This window comes from Bos mutus, chromosome 26 (genome assembly GCF_027580195.1).
Source record: "Bos mutus isolate GX-2022 chromosome 26, NWIPB_WYAK_1.1, whole genome shotgun sequence".
NCBI lineage: Eukaryota > Metazoa > Chordata > Mammalia > Artiodactyla > Bovidae > Bos > Bos mutus.
This window is the reverse complement of record NC_091642.1, coordinates 27,858,999-27,878,990: the sequence shown is the minus strand read 5'-3', so window position 1 is coordinate 27,878,990 and position 19,992 is coordinate 27,858,999. Positions and strand designations below refer to the sequence as shown.

The window sequence follows — 19,992 nt, the reverse complement described above, 5'->3', positions numbered from 1 at the left end:
AAGGACATTTGTGCATCTTGACCCTGACACCAAGTCCAAGAAACGGGAAAAAACTCCCCCTGAGAATTTGAACAATAAATCTGGTAGGTTTGTGGTTTAAATTTACCCTACTAGCATGGTTGATGTTGCCCCTACGTGACTGACAGAAATGAAATTCTCTCTAGAAGATCTCAACTTAATTCTAAGTTGAATTAAGTGGTATATTACTAGATGTAGCCCAAATTCAGAGATGTCTAAATGTGAAAAAAATGCATATCTTAAAAAGTGATAAACAAAGACTAATAAGAGTAGTGATTATGCTATCTTTCCCCAAAGATTTCAAAACATACTTTAAGGAGAAGCTCTTCAAAAGACATTAAAATTCCCTTCACTTTCAACCTCAAATGAAGAAACTGCAGTAATGAGAGCAGAATGGTGGGGAATAAGAAAGAGGACTAATGAAGAATACATAAATTAAGGGAGAAACCGGGAACAATGGCAGTACTTCTGAAAATTACTGTTCAAAAATCTCAGTCTAATTAAAAACACGTTTTTTCCAATCTTTTTTTCCTACTTTCCCCTAAATTATTTACTTTTTCTCCCCAATTTTTAAAAGTGAAAACCAATGTATAGAAGATAATTTATAAAATACATCAAAATATTAAGGTTGAATTCTGTGGAATGAAAATTAGAGAAGAAAATATTTACCCATGTTATCATTAGGCCAAATTAACAAGTGTGCTGTTTGTGCCCGTAATGGAAAACAGAGGTCAAAATCTAGAACTTAAAATAAAAGCAAATGACAAAACTGATTTTGGCTTCTCACCTAAAAGACAGCAGGCTCTGGTAATAAAAGGCATTCTGAACAGCTCCAGAAGACGAGGGATCGATCATTACAATGAAAGAAGAATGTATTTTTTTCCCCCCTTGCACTACACATCCTAGAGTACCTATATTTTTCCAAATATATTCCTTTGACTATGCTATGCTTTGACAATAATCATTTTATTTATAAGATTTTAAATAAGCAAGTTGAGTTTCTCAAGTCTCATTCCCCCTCCAACTTCACTGAGGTATAATTTACCTCAAGTGAAATTCACCCATTTTAAGTGTGAAGATTGGTGAGTTTTGGCAATTGTATACACCCATGTAATAACTACCACAATCAACCCAAAATGTTCCTTCATGTCCTTTTGCAATACTCTCCCAAACCCACGGCCACAAAACACCACTGATCTATGCTGTTTTCCACTAGTTTTCATGTAGATGGAATCAAACACCATGTAGTCTATGTCTGGTTATTTTTCTTAACACAATAGTTCTGAGACTCATTCATGTTATTACATGTATCAAAAATTAGTTCCTTTATTCCCAAGTAGTATTCCATTGTATGGATATACCACAATTTATTTACCTATTCAATTACTGGATACTTTGAGTTGTTCCCAGTTTTTGGCTATCACAAATAATGATGCTATGAACGCTCACACACAAATCTGTATGGACATAATGCTTTCATTTCTCTTGGAGTAAATACCCAGAAGTGGAAATATTAGTCCATTTAATAAGTGTATGTTTAACTTTAAAAGACACTGCCAAAATGTTTTTATTTTGCATTTTCATCAACAATGCATGAGAGTTCCATTCGCTCCACATTGTCAGTGTTTAGTCATTCTAGTGGGTCTGCAGTGATACACTACTGTGGTTTTAATTTGTATTTCCCTAATGGCGCTAGTGGTAAAGAAACTGCCTGACAATGCAGGAGACAAGAGATACAGATTCGATCCCTAGGTCAGGAAGATCCCCTGGAGGATGGCATAGCAACCCACTCCAGCATTCCTGCCTGGAGAAGCCCATGGATAGAGGAGCCTAGCAGGCTACAGTCCATACGGTGGCAAAGAGTCAGATACAACTGAAGCGACTGAGCACGCAATGACTAATGATGCAGAGCATCTTTTCAAATGTTTACTGGCCATGTTTTTTTGTGTGAAGAATCATTTATAAACTGGGTTATTTGTCTGTGTTACAAGAATTCTTCAGGTATTTTGGATATAAGTTCTTTATCAGATATATATATTGAGAATATTTTCTCCCAGTCTATGGCTTACCTTTTTATTTTCTTAATGTTGTCTTTTTAAAAGTAGAGGGTTTTTTTTTTTTTTTTGATGAAGCCCAATTTATCAATTTTATCTTCCATGTTTTTTTTTTTATGTATTTAAAGAGAAATCTTTACCTAATTCAAAGTCACAATCATTTTCACCTACACTTTGCTTTAAACTTTTATATTTAAGTCTATGATCATTTCTGTGTTTTCTTAAATATATATACGATTGAGGCAAAGGTTGAGGTTCACTTTTTTTCTTTATGAATGTTTAGTTGTTTCAGCACATCTGTTACATAGACTAACCACTGACTTAGCATGGCGTCATTACTGAAAATCAACTGCCTGTATGTGTGGGTCTACAAACTTCCTATTAGGTTTCATGATCTCTCTATAGATCTATCCTTACACTGATAACACTGTCTCGACTACTATAGGTTTACATAAGGCTCAAGTATAATTTTTGATGATTTAACTCTACTAATAATCCTTTTCTATTACTTACTTGGGAAATATTTCATAGATATAAAAATAATCACATATACCAACATTCTGAGTATAAGAATCATTTCATCCCAAAGTAGAAACTTTATCCATTTATTTCTAAAGATAGCAAAGGAGAATAAAAGCTAACTGATTTCATTTATAGTCTCCATGCAATTCAAATGCACTTGTTCATTACCCATTCAGAAAGTACAAGAATTGCTTCATGGATCCCTAGAAATAACCTAAAAGAATACTCCAGGCTTTATAGTGTCCTCTGACTTACACAGATCTTTTTTTAAACAACCAATTCTAACATATGTTTTACCTCCCCCCTCTATATGGGGGGCGGGAGGAGGTACTAATTACTTCCCAAGAACTTTGACTGCATCTAGAAATATAGTTCTTCTTAGATCTATAAACCAGCTTTATAAATAACCACTGTACAAGCCTGACAAATATTACCAGCATCCATAATAATATGTATCATAAAAATTGTTTAATAAAAACTGCAAGCTTAGAGCTAGAGCTAGAAGGAAAGAAAATACATAAACCTGAAGAGGCAGTCCTCTTATAATTTTCACATTTAAAGAAACCTCAAAATTCCAGTGATGTCATGAGAGGTCTAAAAATAATGCAGAATTATTTACACCCATGGCTGCTCTTTTTAACTAATAATGAGGCTTTATAAAATAGCAGTAAAATGGGCCAATTTTATTTTGCTCATAATCAATACATGACCAGATTAAAATAAATTATAAACACAAGACTCTGAAACTACTTCAAAATTTCTACTAGAAAAAAATTAAGAACTTCAAAAAAATCAAAATTTAAATTGCACTGTATTTTTAAAGGTTTTTTTTTTTTTTTTTGAGGGAATCTGTGTCCTATTTGATCAAAGGGGATGTTTCTCTGGAATTAACCAGGTCAAGTTATGCTTGAAGGTTAGAAATGAGATTGTTAACAGGATGTAGCTATTAACTTGCACGTCACCTATGATAGTGATCATAAAAAGAATACCAATAATAATTCAAATTCTGAAACATAAGAGAAAAAACTATAAAGACAATTAAAAAACCCTACAGAACTATTTTATATCGCAAAATAAAGAGGAACGGGGCATTCCACTTGAAATTATTTTTGTCTACAAGTGACCAGAAAGAAACAAAATCACAGGTTGCTTTTCAATCTTTCACACCATTTTCTAAAGGTACAAATTATTTTCAAATTCACTTGAATTTTTAAATTTCACTCATTTCTATGTAAAACTCTTTGGTAAGACACTACAGTTTGCTTCCAATCTTCATAAACACTTTCTACTGAAAAACAAATGAGAGTTTACCACAAGGTAAACGGTGCTTATCTCTCACTGAATTTCTATGACGATTATCCACCCTCAATGCAGTCCTTCCAAATAGCAACTGTAACTTTACAGCAGATTACATGTGAAACACTAGCAATGTAAACTTTCGGCTGAATTTCTTTCAATCTCTCCCCATCTCCACTCAGACTGGTAGCACTGCTTATTAATCTTCCAATTTACTCAGATGACTAGAACATCTCTTTGCTGAGAAAAATGAGGGGAAAAGAATAATAAACTCACTTACCCTTCCTTAGACATTCTCAAAGATCTACTTCCTCTGGAAGAGAATACAGGATCAACAAACAAGCTTCACTGATCTCTTGAGAACTGTAGCTCATTTGTTAAAGCACAGAGAACTCAGGCCCTGAGAGGCCCAACAAATTCGGGCAAGATGCCGAACCCTAAGCAGGCAATATCTCAGAGACCAATATCCTCAGCTTTAAATACTTAAAAACCAAAGAATAATAAGAAAAAATTGAAGAGCAGGAAAAACAACTGATGGTCTGAACTGTGTAAGACTGGCCAGTGTAGGAAGGAGACTATCCAAATGGCAAGTTCCCATAGGAGACAGGAATCGTTACTGGCAAACACTCAGAAAAAGCAAATTTACCCCCTAATGAGGCCCGCCAACAGTACGCAAACAATGTGAGTTTCACAGAATGGAGAGGCCCTAGTCAGTTCAAATCATTTAGTTTACTCTCGGAGGAAAAAAAAAAAAAACACCATAATACACAGAAGTATGTTTTAATTATCAGTTTAGTTATTTCCTCCCTTAGAAAATGAACAATGCGAACTACAAGAAAAATAATAATTTATGTGCCGATCATATTACAGGAGTAACCTAAAGTATTTCCACACTGTGGTCTCTTTTCTGATCATTCACTACTTTTAAGGAAAACATCTGTGTTCACAAATATTTTACTCATATGCCTGAAAATGTCAGCCCATGTGAAAAGAAATTTACAGATCTTTGGCACGTGGAGGATACACCCAGAACATTCTAAAAGTTAATTCCAAATTTCAGAGCAAGCTGCAGTTTGAAAGAAAAACATTTGCAACATTCCTGCCTCCTGACCAATATAATGCATAGGGATTATGCAACAGGGGAAGAAATAAACAAGTGTGCTAAAGTCTAAGAACATTGATAAGGCAAATAAATCCTCCTACTGATGGTTTGATTTAAAAATAAAATATACATACCTTAAAGAAACACTAGTTGGATTTAAATTTTTAAAAACTTTATCTTTAAACAGTATCTAACTATCTTACCATAAAGATTTCTATTAGTTACTATAAAATGTCTAAACAGTCACCAAGTAACTAAAATCACTACCAAATACTACAAATTCAAACTAAAATTATTTTCAGTTTATTTAGAAAAGCAGTATGGTCAAAGAGAATGAGCACCAGAGCAACTAGGTTTAAATTCAGCTTTCTGGCTGAATAAGTTAATTAACCTAAGCCTGAGATTTTTCATCTATAGAAGACAGATAACATCTGTCTGTCATTTGTAAGCACTCAAAGAACTATTGGAACTTGGTGGGTAACAGGGAAAACATTATCTCACCAAAATATCTCTTGGGAGATACACTGTAAAAATCCAATTCTCAAATTATACATGAATATGAAGGACTTTCACTATCCTCAAACCAAATTCCATAAATACAAGAATACAAACTGAATATGGAAAAATGATCTAATCCCTAAGAGTGCCAACTTCCCATGGCTTCCCTGGATTTCCAGTTGTGGCATCACAGCTCAGTGTGGTGGAAATAAATGTAATTACTATTTTAAGACTTTCTACTTGTAAAGAGAAAGGAAAACAAAAATCTCACTGGAACAGAAGGTAAACACACTTATACGAGTTTCCCGTGCAAAAGAAACTGCATTGACCAGCTATTTCAAACTCAGTTCATATATTTAAGAAATGTTTACTAAATGTCTACCTGCCAGTACCTAGTACCAGTAATACAAAGACAAACGTGACAGCTCCTGATTTTAAGGAGTCTCTAGTGGAGGAGGGCCATCAAAAACACTGAACAGTTATATGTGATTGTAGTATTAGACAAATGCTTAACAGAGAGCTGCAGCTCTCTGTCTTACTGAAAGACAAGATGCCCAAATTGTTGTTGTTAAACTGACACTATGCTAAGCACTTTTACAGGTATTATCTCATTTAATCTCAATAACTCTATGAGGTAGAAATGATTCATATTTCATAGATGACAGAACAAAGTTTACAGCAGTTAAATACTGTGATTCTAAAGAAATTAAAATGAAATAATCCAAAATACTAACCCAAGGTCCAGGTTCCTAACCACCACACTAAAAAGGATTAGCAAGTGTTAATCAGATTAAGAGGAAAAGAGGAGTGGAGAACATTCCAACAGAAGAGAAATTATGAATGAAAAGCCGAGTGACACAGATACTATGGTGTGTGGAAAAAAAATTAGATGCAATCCAGCACTGACAGAATACAAGCATTTGAGGAAGGGAGCTGCTCAAGATGAAAGTGGAAAGCAAAAGATCCAGTCCCCACAGGGTCTTAAATGCTATGTTAATGGGTTTAGGATTTATCCTATAGCATTCTTGATATGATGCCACTCAAGGTCTTAAGTTGGGTGATAAACATGATTTACAAAACAGATCTGAAGATGACAAGGCTAAAAACAGGCAGACATAAGCGGGCTTATAGTTACTTTTGCAATGCAGGACAGTGATGACCAGAGCCTGGACTAGCACCATCAGGAATGAAAAGAACAGGCCAGAATCTAGAAAGATTAGGAGGCTGTATTAAAATGCACACATGCTCACGTGTGTAAATGCACTGAAAGAGGACTAGAAGAATGCTCTCCAAACTGACAGTGTTTACCTATGACAAAGAGGAGTGGGAGTGAAAATGTAAATGAAGGGGAATTTTCATACTTTACTGTATATATTTCTGAATTCCTGAATACTGCACAATAAGAATTTAATTATGTATTACCTAAATAATTTCAAGCACTTTTAAAAAATAATTACAAGATTAAAATTTGCAATTGATAACTGTATTACTCTCTATTTCTTGGATTTATGGTAGTCACACACACAGATGGGCTGAATTCCTAATGAGAATAGTAACAATTATTTTTAAAAAGCTTTGAAAAGGGAAGTAGTTGGAAACAGAGATAGGAATGTACTTCAGATCGTTTTGATTCTTAAACCAAAATTCATTAAGATTTAAATGTTTGAGGGACTTTCCAGGTGGTACAGTGGATAAGAATCCGCCTGCCAACGAGGGGGACATGGGTTTGATCCCTGGTCCAGGAAGATTCCACATGCTGTGGGGCAATTAAGCCTGTGTGCCACAACTCCTGAGCCCATGCTCCTCAACAAGAGCAGCCACTGTAACGAGGAGCCCATGCACTGCAACCACAGAAAGCCCCTTGCACAGCAATGAAGATGCAGCACAACCAAAAATAAAATTATTTTTTAAAAACCTAAGAAAGGGACTTCTTTTATTAAAAAAATATTTAAATGCTTAATATATAACTGGAAATCATAAAAAGAAAGTTAACAGTATATTTGAAAAAAGATTCCAAAATGAAATGCTGAAGAAACTAAAAATTAATTAAAATAAAAAATGTAATGAACAGATTCAGGTCAGACCCAACCAAAAACAGAATTAGTGAACTGGAAGGTAGGTCAGGAAAAACATTCCAGAATTTAACACAGAGACAAAAAAGGATGAAAAATACAAAAGAATGGAAATAGAACTGCCATATGACCCAGCAATTCCACTGCTGGGCATACATACACACTGAGGAAACCAGAATTGAAAGAGACACGTGTACCCCAATGTTCATCGCAGCACTGTTTATAATAGCCAGGACATGGAAGCAACCTAGATGTCCATCAGCAGATGAATGGATAAGAAAGCTGTGGTACATATACACAATGGAGTATTACTCAGCCATTAAAAAGAATACATTTGAATCAGTTCTAATGAGGTGGATGAAACTGGAGCCTATTATACAGAGTGAAGTAAGCCAGAAAGAAAAACACCAATACAGTATACTAACACATATATATGGAATTTCGAAAGATGGTAACGACAACCCTGTATGCAAGACAGCAAAAGAGACACAAATGTATAGAACAGTCTTTTGGACTCTGTGGGAGAGGGAGGGGGGATGATTTGGGAGAATGGCATTAAAACATGTATAATATCATATAAGAAACAAATTGCCAGTCCAGGTTCAATGCAGGATACAGGAGGCCTGGGGCTGGTGCACTGGGATGACCTGGAGGGATGGTATGGGGAGGCAGGGGGGTTCAGGATGGGAACATGTGTACACCCGTGGCGGATGCATGTTGATGTATGGCAAAACCAATACAATATTGTAAAGTAAAAAAAATAATATTAAAAAAATTTTAAAAAGAGAAAGTTTCACAGAAACTTGACATTTCAAGAGTATGAAAAACATCTATTTGGGATTAATGCAGTTGTTAAATGAGGAAAAAAGACTGTTCATAAATCCATTTTTACTCAGCCTTTGCTTCAAAGTGTTAAGACTATTCTTTATTCTTTGACTTTTAAGTGACTTATAAGTCAAATTGATTTATGAAACTTAAAAACACATCTATACATCTTATAACTACAGCTTAGGAGAGGAAAAGTCTATAACTGAACTCTCAATCACATGAATAAATCCATAATCAAAAGAAAAAAAAAAAGAAAGGATATGAGAAGGGAGGAAAACAGTGCCAAAGTCTAACATACACTTATCAGAGTTCTTTCTCCAAAGAGAACAGAGCAAGGACAACCCATGAAAAGATAACAGCTGAAAATTTATAAACCATAAAGGCATGCATAGAATTAAGAACTCCAATGATTCCCAAGTATGATAAATAAAAAGAAATCCAAAGTTTATTACCTACCAATTTGGGAGGAACATTAGTGGGAGTGACATTTCTGACAGTCTTTTTGCATAGTTTTGATTTTTGAAACCATGTTACTATTATATATAATATAGTTGACCCTTGAACAAGGAGAGGGTTGGGGCACCAAACCCCACACAACTGAAAATCCACATGTAACTCTACAGTCAACCCTCTATTTCCTTGGTTCTGAAAACCAGGAATAGAAAGGAATCTCAAACTAAGATCAGAAAGGAACAGCCTCAAACTGATAAAGGGCAGCTGTGAAAAACCTACAGCTACCATCATACTCAATCATTAAAGACTGCAACCTTTCTTCCTAATTTAACAACTGGAAGAGTATTGGAAACGGAACTCTTTTTCAGCAAACAGAACTAAGACAACTGGATATTCACATGCAAAAGAAGGAATTTAAACCCTCACCTTGCACCGTATACAAAGTTAACTCAAAATGTATGTAAAACCTAAACATAAAATTATATAACTCTCAGAAGAAAATACAGGTGTAAATCTTTGTCCGTAGATTAGCAATTTCTTAAACATGAAAACAAAAGCATGAGAAACAGAAATCATATACAGATTGAACTTCATCGGTAAAAACATTTGTCCTTCAAACGACACTACCAAGAAAGTGAAAACACAACTCACGGCATGAGAAAAAATATCTGAATATCATATATCAGACAAAGGTTTAGTACCTAGAAAAATGAATAACTTATACAAGTCAACAATAAAAAGACAAACTCAGTTAAGAAATGGGCAAAGGATCTGAAGAGATATTTCCTGAAAGAAGTTATATAAATGGTCAATAAGAACATAAAAGATGCTTAACGCTATTAATCATAAGAGAAATGCATATCAAAACCATGATACCACCACATAAACACTAGGATGGATACAGTAATTTTTAAAAACCCACTGACAATAATAAGTGTTATTTTGAGAATGTAGAGAAATTGGAAGCCACATACATTGCTGAAGGGAATGTAAAAAGATGCATGTGCATGGCAAAAGTTTGGTTATTCTTCAATAAATTAAATCAAAAGTTACCATACCACTCAGCAAATTCCACTGCTATATATATAACCCCAACACTGAAAACATATTCACACAAGATGTACACACGAATGTTTGCAGTAGCATTATTCATACCAGCCAAATGTAGAAACAATCCAAGTATTAAGCAACAGATGAATATATAAACAAAATGTGGCATATTCATACAATGCAATATTATTCAGCCATTAAAGGAATTAAGTATTGACTCATGTTAAGCAATGGCAACCCACTCCAGTACTCTCGCCTGGAAAAGCCCATGGACGGAGGAGCCTGGTGGGCTGCAGTCCATGGGGTTGCTAAGAGTCGGACACGACTGAGCGACTTCACTTTCACTTTTCACTTTCATGCCTTGGAGAAGGAAATGGCAACCCACTCCAGTGTTCTTGCCTGGAGAATCTCAGGGACGGGGGAGCCTGGTGGGCTGCCGTCTATGGGGCTGCACAGAGTCAGACATGACTGAAGCGACTTAGCAGCAGCAGCATGCTAAAGTATGGATGAATCCTGAAAACATCACGTGAAAAAGATAGAAAAAAAGCCACATATTTTATGATTCCATTTATATGAAATGTCCAGAATAGGCAATTCTATAGAGACAAAGTAGGTAAGAGACTGACAGGGACTGGGGAGAGAAGAGAATGAGGAACTAACATGTGTAGACTTTCTTGGGAGGGTGATGAAAATGTTCTGCAATTAGACAATGGAGATGTTTACACAACTCCCAATAAACTAATATACTGAATTATATATTACTATTTTATGTTCTATGAATTAATCTCAATACATCTTTTTTTTAAATCTGTATTAAGACAAATCAATAAGAAAAAGAGACAACTCAGTTAGCGAATGACTGGAAGAGTCAAGTCACAAGACAGCATCCAAACGGCTAGTTAACATATGAAAAAGGTGCGCAACCTAACAATCCGCCAGAAAATACAAATTAAAACCAAACCGATATGTCACTACATAACCAACAAAATTACTTTTAAATTAGACATACTGTTCAAGAGATTGATATTAAAGTGCTGGTTACACTGCTTTCACACATTGCAGGTAAAACTGTAAATCAGAGTAACCACTTGGGAAATCGATGTTTCCTCTGTACTAAAGCTAAATGTATGCTTTAAGCGTTGGCCCAGAATACTACTTCTTGCTATTCTTTTATTTTTTTCAAAATTTAAATACAGCAAAATCAAACTTTTGGGGTGTGCCATGTCTATGAATTTTAATACATTTATAGATTGGTATAATAACCATCACAATCTGGAATCAAAATGGTTCCATCACCCCCTCAAAACTCTGCTGCTTTCCTCCTGTAGTCATGCTACTCCCCCTCTGACAACTTCAAGAATCCACTTATCAGTTCTCCATCACTAAGTGTGCTCAGTCACTTCACTTGTATCCGACTCTTTGCAACCCCACGGACTGTAGCCCGCCAGGCTCCTCCGTCCATGGGATTCGCCACGCAAGAACACTGGAGTGGGTTGCCGTGCCCTCCTCAAGAAGATCTTCCTGACCCAGGGATTGAACCTGTGTCTCCTGCATTGCAGGCAGATTCTTTACCACTGAGCCACTGGGAAGCCCGTCCATCACTATAGTTTTGTCCTTGAGAGTACCATATAAACAGAATCACACAGTATGAAACTTCTTAAGACCAGCTTCTTTGACCCAGGACTGTCTTTGAGGGTTAAAGTGCTGTATCTTATCAATAGTGTGGTTCCTTCTTCCTGAGTTATATTTCATTGTGTGGATGTACTGCATTTTATTTAGGCATTTACTCACTAAAGGATATTTGGGTTGTCTCCTGTTTGAGGCAAAACCAGTCAAAAACATGGCTGACATTATGCTGACTAAAAGAAGCCATATCCAAAAGAATCCTTGAGGGAGTTCCCTGGTAGCCTCGTGGTTAGGGTTCTGGCTTTCACCGCTGGGCAATCCCTGATCAGGGAACTGGGATACTGTAAGCCGCATGGCACACAAAAGAATCCTTGAAGGTGAAATAGACTATGTCTAAATATGAATAACATTTCCTCAGCCAAAGTTTCTTACTATAGGGTTTCATTAAATCAAAGATTTGCTATCTTTTGTTCTTTCTCTTCCTTGCCACTGCCATGACCACCACTACTTTCCTTTTTTTAATTTTACTTTTTGTTTGGGGAAAAAGCACAGAGGGAATGGTGGCAGAGAAACTCAGAATGTTTTAGGATCTAGCATCTTCTTTTGAACAATAAAGTTTAGAGAATTTGTATTCCATAAAGTAGCATCACTGCACGTTTTAAAGAGAACTTGTATCTAGAACCCACAATACCCATGATACAAGAAGTTATGTCACTGAGAGAATTTTATAAATTAAACTTGTTATGTTGAGATAATTATAGATTCACATGTAATAGTAAGAAATAATAGAGATTCTTATACTCTTCATCCCCAATGGGAACATCTTGCATAAATATAATACAATATCATAATCAGGAAACTGACACTGATACAGTTCACCAGCCTTATTCAAATTTCACCAGTTTTACATGCACTCATTTGTGTCTGTGTAGATTCATGTAATCACCACCAGAGTCAAGATACAAAACAGTTCCATCACAAGGATTCCTTGTGCCACTTCCTACAGCTACACCCACCTCCCTCCACCCAAGCCAATCCCTAACACCTGGCAACCACTACTCTGTCCCCAGTCTCCATTATTTCCATTTCAGGCATGCTATGGAGCCATACAGTAAGTAACTCTGTGAGCTTTATTAACTCAGCATGGTTTTCTTGAGCTGCATTAAAGTTGTGTGCATCAATAGTTCACTCCTTGTTACTGCTGAATAGTATTCCATCACTCAAATGTTTCAAAATCTTACCAATCCCTGAGTCCTCATTTGTCATTCCTTAGGAATATGAAACACTAACCAAAGCATTAGAATGATATAACAAAAAAATTAATATAGTTCTGATGCTCTACCCCATTCTTCTTATTCTGATAGTACATCTGTACATTATTTAAGGATGGCTTCTTGGCATTCCTGAGGAACTATATTTCCATTTGACTTTCAATCTATAATATGGCTACTGAAATTTTAACAATTTATCCACTTGAATATTAGAAACTATGCTAAAATGGCAGGTTAACTCAAAATGATACAAAATGGTAATTAATGACAGATAAGTGTCTCTAACTTTATAAGAAACTACCAAACTGTTCTGCAGAGTAGCTGGAGCATTTTGCCTTTCTACCAACAATGAAACAGAGTTCTAAATGCTCCACATTCTTATCAACATTTGGTATTGCCAGTATTTTTTTATTTTAGCCACTGTAATATGTATATACAATGTGGTTTTAATTGGCATTCCCTATTCCCTAAAAGCACATTCCTAACATGGTTGGTGATGAGACAAAATGGTATCATTTTGATAATACAAGAAGCTGAATGACATTCATGGATATCTGTAGGTAATTGAGGAAAAAATTAAACTTTACTTACCTGTAGTCCTTGTCTGCATACAATCTGACACTTGTCTTTAATCTGAGGTTAAAACATCATTAACATCTCTAATTCTATTAATGTGCTAAGGAGTAGGTACTAAAAATTAAATTCCTTTTATTCCTTAGACATATACAATAAACTTATGTTGACTGAAAAATAAACTATTATTCAACAGATCTAAGTAAATACTGATATAAAGGCCAAAATTTCAATTAAAAAATAATTTCAGGCAACTATACAAAGAACTTTAAAGACAAAGTGACTACAATGTCTTTCAAGAATAAGACAAAAGTTTGGATAACCAAAAATTCACAAGCCCAGTTACTTATCTAATTTCAGTTAGACAAGATAAAAACAACCGATGAATTCACAAGCTATGTTCATGAAGAGCAAATTCACTTACAAAAATTCATTTGTACTGTAATCATTGAAACTTTAAAAGGATAAAACCAAATACCTGACTTCAGCATCCTGGGTACTGTCAACAGGAAGAGCAAATGAAAGTTCTAACAGTTTCACTCCTGGATTTGGTGGACACAAACTGTGATCGGTACTCATCATTATCAAATTCTAGATATCCAACAGGGTACTATTCCAAAGGTAATTGTTTAACCTGCCTCCTTCAAGCCACAATAAGATCTGAACAGCTCAGCCTGTCTTCTGACCATATACAGAAACATATTCCAGTGAAGGGTTTGGCCTGATGATTAACCCCAGCACAGACAACTCAACAATCATAATAAGGAAATGGAAGAAGAACACGTCATACATTCTAAAGGCCAGTTTCTTAATAATGACACATGAACATCATTTCCATATTGAAATTTAGAAGACTAATATTAAGCAAGAAAAAAAGTTGGGAGTTAGGTATTTATTTACTTAATTAAAAATATTTAGCTTCTTTCAAAAGGGAATTCTGAAGCATCACATACAATGTACAATTATGATAAATCATCATAGCTTGCCTGTTTTAACCAATGATAAATTACCAACTCCAATAAATGTCTTTAATATAAAGCCCTGAAATAGAATACTCTATAAATTGACAACTAAAAAACTAAATTTCTTTTCAATGCTTTCTATTTAAAAATTTTAATTAACAAGAGCAAATACCTGCAAGAGTTCAAAAACTTAATTCTCTATATTAAAAGGAAATTCTGGAATATGCTACAACATAGATGAATCTTGTTGACATCATGCTAAGTGAAATAAGCCAGTCACAAAAGACAAACCCTGGATGATTCTATTTACAAGAGGTACTTAGGGTGGTCAAAACCATCAAGACAGAAAGATAATGGTGACTGGTTGCCAAGGGCTGGAGTGAGGGGAGACTGGGAAAGTTACTGCTCAATAGATATAGGTTTTAATTTTACAAAAGAGTGGTGGGAATGGACAGTGGTGATGACTACCTAACAATGTGTATGTACTCAATACCACTGAACTATATACTTAAAAACAGTTAAGATGACAAATTTTAGGTCATGTATACTTTAACTAAGGGCTTCCCTGGTAGCTCAGAAGTTAAAGCGTCTGCCTGTAATGTGGGAGACCAAGGTTCGATCCCTGGGTTGGGAAGATCCCCTGGAGAAGGAAATGGCAACCCACTCCAGTACTCTTGCCTGGAAAATCCCATGGATGGTGGAGCCTGGTAGGCTACAGTCCATGGGGTCGCAAACAGCTGGACACAACTGAGCGACTTCACTTTCACACTTTACTAAAATAGAAAAAAGGGGAAAAAAGTTTTAAATGATCTAAAAATTCAGGATGCTTTTTCTAGTCTTCCTATTACTCTACTATATGAAGTACATAGGGTGTCAGAGCCTGTCTAAAATCTTCCAGGCTTCTATGATCCCAGAGTGCTCTCAGGCTGTGACATATTAAATACAATTAGGATGCTTGATGTTTCCTAGATGACCTCTCTTCACTACCTAATTCTAAGCCCCTGTTTTCAGTGATGTTACATCATAACCAAATGTATACTTTATGAATATAAAGACACACAAAAAACTGAATAAAAAGTACAAAACACCTCTCTCTGGATTTTATTTCTTCCAAATGCATAGAAAGTGAAAGTGAAGTTGCTCAGTCATGTCCGACTCTTGGCAACCCAATGGTCTGTAGCCTACCAGGCTCCTCAGTCCATGGGATTTTCCAGGCAAGAATACTGGAGTGGGTTGCCATTTCCCTCTCCAGGGGATCTTCCCGACCCAGGGATGGAACCCAGGTCTCCCGCACTGCAGGCAGATGCTTTACCCTCTGAGCCACCAGGGAAGTCCATATCCAAATGCGTATGTTATGCCTTTTATTTTTACACACACACATAAACAGTCTGTTTTACAGTTTAATTCCCACATACATCAAGCAACATGTCTCATTGCTGCAGAGGATCACTGATACCCACTGACCAATTTTGAGTTTTCCTATCTTGATGGGAATTCAGTTCTGTTCAGTTGCTCAGTCGTGTCCAACTCTTTGCGACCCCATGAACCGCAGCACACCAGGCCTCCCTGTCCATCACCAACCCCCGGAGTCCACCCAGACCCATGTCCATCAAGACGGTGATGCCATCCAACCATCTCATCCTCTGTCGTCCCCTTCTCCTGCCCTCAATCTTTCCCAGCATCAGGGTCTTTTCCAATGAGTCAGCTCTTCGCATCAGGTGGCCAAAGTACTGGAGTTTCAGCTTCAACATCAGTCCCTCCAATGAACACCCAGGACTGATCTCCTTTAGGATGGACTGGTTAGATCTCCTTGCAGTCCAAGGGACTCTCAAGAGTCTTCTCCAACACCAATTAATAGAGTCAAATCAATTTGTTATGAAATACTTTGTTTCCTTCATATAAACACATTCATCAGAGAATTTCCATGAAGATGAAATCAGGACCTGATGGGCCAGTGACTGGGAGTTCATTCAGTAAATGCTCAGCTTGTTTTCACTTGTGGATCAGTTAACCAAAGACTCACATGCAGTGTGTATCGTAAGCTCCCCAGTAGGCAATTATTAACTAGCATTAGTAAGTTTAAAAAAACAAACATTTACTGAGCATAAAATTTTTATAGAAGAAGCATTAGAGATCTTTAATCTCATCATTTTACAGCTAAAGAAACCACCACCCAGAGAGGCTAACTGGACTCCCCAGTATCACAACAAAATCTGAACTCAGCTCTTCCAACTCTGACTCCACCTGTTTTAATCCTTTTCCATTGTTTAGAACTAATTTCAGAGACAGCATTATAAGCTTGTATTTTGTCATCTTCACTGTTTCTAGGTTCAATGTATCATAAACAAACAATATATATGATTTCTAGACACTTACATTTTTAAAGTAGATTAGTTGTGTGCATTTCTTTTTGACCTTGGTTATTAAAATTATGTATAAATATTCAATATAAATGTTTTGGTTCCTTGAAGTATACTACCAGTATAATTATGGCTTATTTTTCTTTCTGATAGATTTGTACCAGTAAGTGATCAAAACAGAAAACTTATGGGGGTCTAAAGTAAGTTCTACTGTCTACAGTGGGATGGACTGAAGATTACACCTTGCCAAGACAGATTTGTTGTCAGCTCATGGAGAAGGAAATGGCAACCCACTCCAGTGTTCTTGCCTGGAGAATCCCAGGGACAGGGGAACCTGGTGGGCTTCCGTCTATGGGGTCGCACAGAGTCGGACACGATTGAAGCGACTTAGCAGCAGCAGCATGTGTTTAATTTATGTCATATTGAGCTCTAGGACTATGTGAAATATAAATATGCATTAAATGAAACTGATAAGAAAGGACAGTTTACACTGCATGAAGCTGTTCAACAAACTGGATGATCATTAAAACCCCTTTGTCGAAACCAAATCAAGAATGTAGAAGGAACTGGTGTTCTCAACGAACATAACAAGCAAACAGAAAAAGCAGAATGAAAGATTTGGAATTTGGAAAAGGCAGTCAGTACCCATGTTTTAAACTCAAGAATACAAAAATCAACACATTTTGTGAGGTTCAAGGTTCATCCTTTGCATCCTTCTAGAATGTGACAGTAGTTGGCAGGAAGGTGTGGTTTTCACCTAAAGTGATAACAATTTGTGTACATCATAAATTAAATGATTCAAACATACAGTTTTTTGCTTTGGGAATTCAGTTTTTAATTTTTCATCTTTTACTCTCTAAGTTTTGTTCTATAGTACAAACAGTACTCATAATTTGTTCCTTTTTTTTCATAATGTAAACAACAAATTGGAAAAAAAAAATGCTACCTAGTGACCTACTATCAGAAAAGTATCACCAACCTACTTAAAAACCAACTACTGATACGATAATTAACTTTCAAAATACTCAATATTCAGTATCAATCTTCTTCAAAATATTAATGCTTACTGAACCACTGAAATGTTACCTAATCTGGATTAGCTTTCCTACACAGGAAAGAATGGAACCAGAATAATTCTTTCATCTGCTTTACAAAAACTTATCTGTAGAAACTAATTTAACCATCTCAGAACAGATGAGTAATTGAGCTGTCACAGATTTCCTGGAGTTCCTATGCAATTTTTTAGCACTACCAGTAAACCAGCATTTCTACTAATTCCTGGCTTTCCCAAGACGGAAGCAGAGATGGTTCTAGTGCAGCCCAGATGTTTCTATCCTGTAAGTATAAATTTCTAATTTCTGTCTAAAACCAAATGATTCCTAATTACAATACCTACTTCCAAGTATCTCAGCTACTTAAGGTTCAGATAGCCATTAAAATTTAGAAACAGCCATTTAACTGAATCTATTAAAAGTGGCAAATAAATTGAGAATACTTTACACTTTAAACTTTTAAAGGAAAAATGATTTAAAGGAAATTTTAAAGTCTTAATATAAGAAAATGCTGTTAATATCCAGAATTATTTACATTCAAGTCTAACACAGTAATCAGTAGGCACAATTCCAAAACTCTATTTAAAAATTATAATCAGTTTCTGGTAAATTATAATTAAGAATTGTATTATCAATAACTAAGGCCCAATCTTTTGGCAGCTGAAGACTTTCTGCTCTTGAGGACTTTTATAAGTAGATATAAGAAGATGTAAGTAGATATAAGAAGCAGTAAAACAAATTTTATTTTAAAGCAGCAACAGCAATGTGGTTAGAAGTCTGGCAATTAGAAGTCTGGACTTTGGACTGAGTTTGAACCATGAACTAGCTATGTGATCTAGGGTAAATTACCTAACCACTCTGTACACTAATTTCATAATCTGTAAAATGAAGATATTATATGCCCATTGTATACAGCTGTTTTGAGAATTAAGTTGATAAAACAGGACTTCCCTGGTGGGCCAGAGGTTAGGAATCCGCCAATGCAGGGGACACAGGTTCGATCTCTGGTCTGTGAAGATCCCATATGCCACACAGCAACTAGTTCCATGCGCCTCTACTGAGCCCAAGAGCCCTTGAGCTTGTGCTTCACAAAAAAAGCTACCAAATGACAAGGAAGAGTAGCCCCTGCTTGCCGCAACTAGAGAAAGCCCAGATGCAAGGCAAAGAAAAGCCAGTGCAGCCAAAAATGAAAAAAGAATAAATTAAAAAAATAGATCAAATACTTACCGATGATAGGCTTCTCGCCGATACTTTTTCAGGGCATGTTTATCCATGTTAGCAGGCATATCTGCTGCATTTTGTAACCGATCACTCCAGGAGGTTGTCATTTTGTTTTAATTGTACGCTCAATTCTAGAAAAGAAAAATCAGTAATTTAGCATATTAACGCTGTCATCCATATATTGATATTAGGTTTTTAAAAAAATTAGTAAAATTGTAGATTGCAAACCAACTGATATAACTATCTATTTAAATATACTGAGGGACTTCCCTGCTGGTCCAGTGGTTAAGATCAGCCTCCCAAATGCAGGAGACACGGGTTCAATCCTTGGTCAGGGACTAAGATCCCACCTGCTGCGGGCGCGACTAGGTGCACAGTGCCACATGGCTGCGACAGTGCACAGCAGCTGCGCCACGGGGCAACCACTGAGCCTGCGCCACAATGCGGACCCTGCACGCCACAACTAAGACTCAGTGCAGGCTAAATAAAGGGACATTCTGAAAAAATAAAATAAAATGTACTGAATATGGAAATAAACTGAAAATTAAATCAACACTTCTAAACTACGTAAATTTAGGAAAATAATTTCATATAGTAATTTCTATCCAGAAAGATCACATATATCACTTTCAAATAATTAAGCATGATAGCCAGTAATAATTTACTTTAACCCCAGATTCTAGAAGAGGCGCTGAGACCACAGAGATTTGAGAAAATATATAATGTTCAGTTAACATATATTCAAAATATGCAAAGTAAGAAATTTTTAAATTCTGATAAACACAGTAAATTCACTCAGATCAGATCAGATCAGATCAGTCGCTCAGTCGTGTCCAACTCTTTGTGACCCCATGAATCCCAGCACGCCAGGCCTCCCTGTCCATCACCAACTCCTGGAGTTCACTCAGACTCACGTCCATCGAGTCAGTGATGCCATCCAGCCATCTCATCCTCTGTCGTCCCCTTCTCCTCCTGCCCACAATCCCTCCCAGCATCACAGTCTTTTCCAATGAGTCAACTCTTCGCACAAGGTA

At 36.1% G+C, this 19,992-nt stretch overlaps 1 protein-coding gene across 3 annotated transcripts in view; it reads right to left on the bottom strand.

The window, feature by feature from the left end:
- NT5C2 (5'-nucleotidase, cytosolic II) overlaps nucleotides 1-19,992 on the bottom strand; it is a 97,715-nt gene that overhangs the window by 53,888 nt on the left and 23,835 nt on the right. For all 3 annotated transcript variants that reach the window (XM_070363449.1, XM_070363448.1, XM_070363450.1), the window contains exon 2: nucleotides 18,965-19,089. In XM_070363449.1, the coding sequence (XP_070219550.1) occupies nucleotides 18,965-19,065 (101 nt within the window). In that variant the 5' untranslated portion in view covers nucleotides 19,066-19,089. The remainder of the gene's footprint in view (nucleotides 1-18,964; nucleotides 19,090-19,992) is intronic.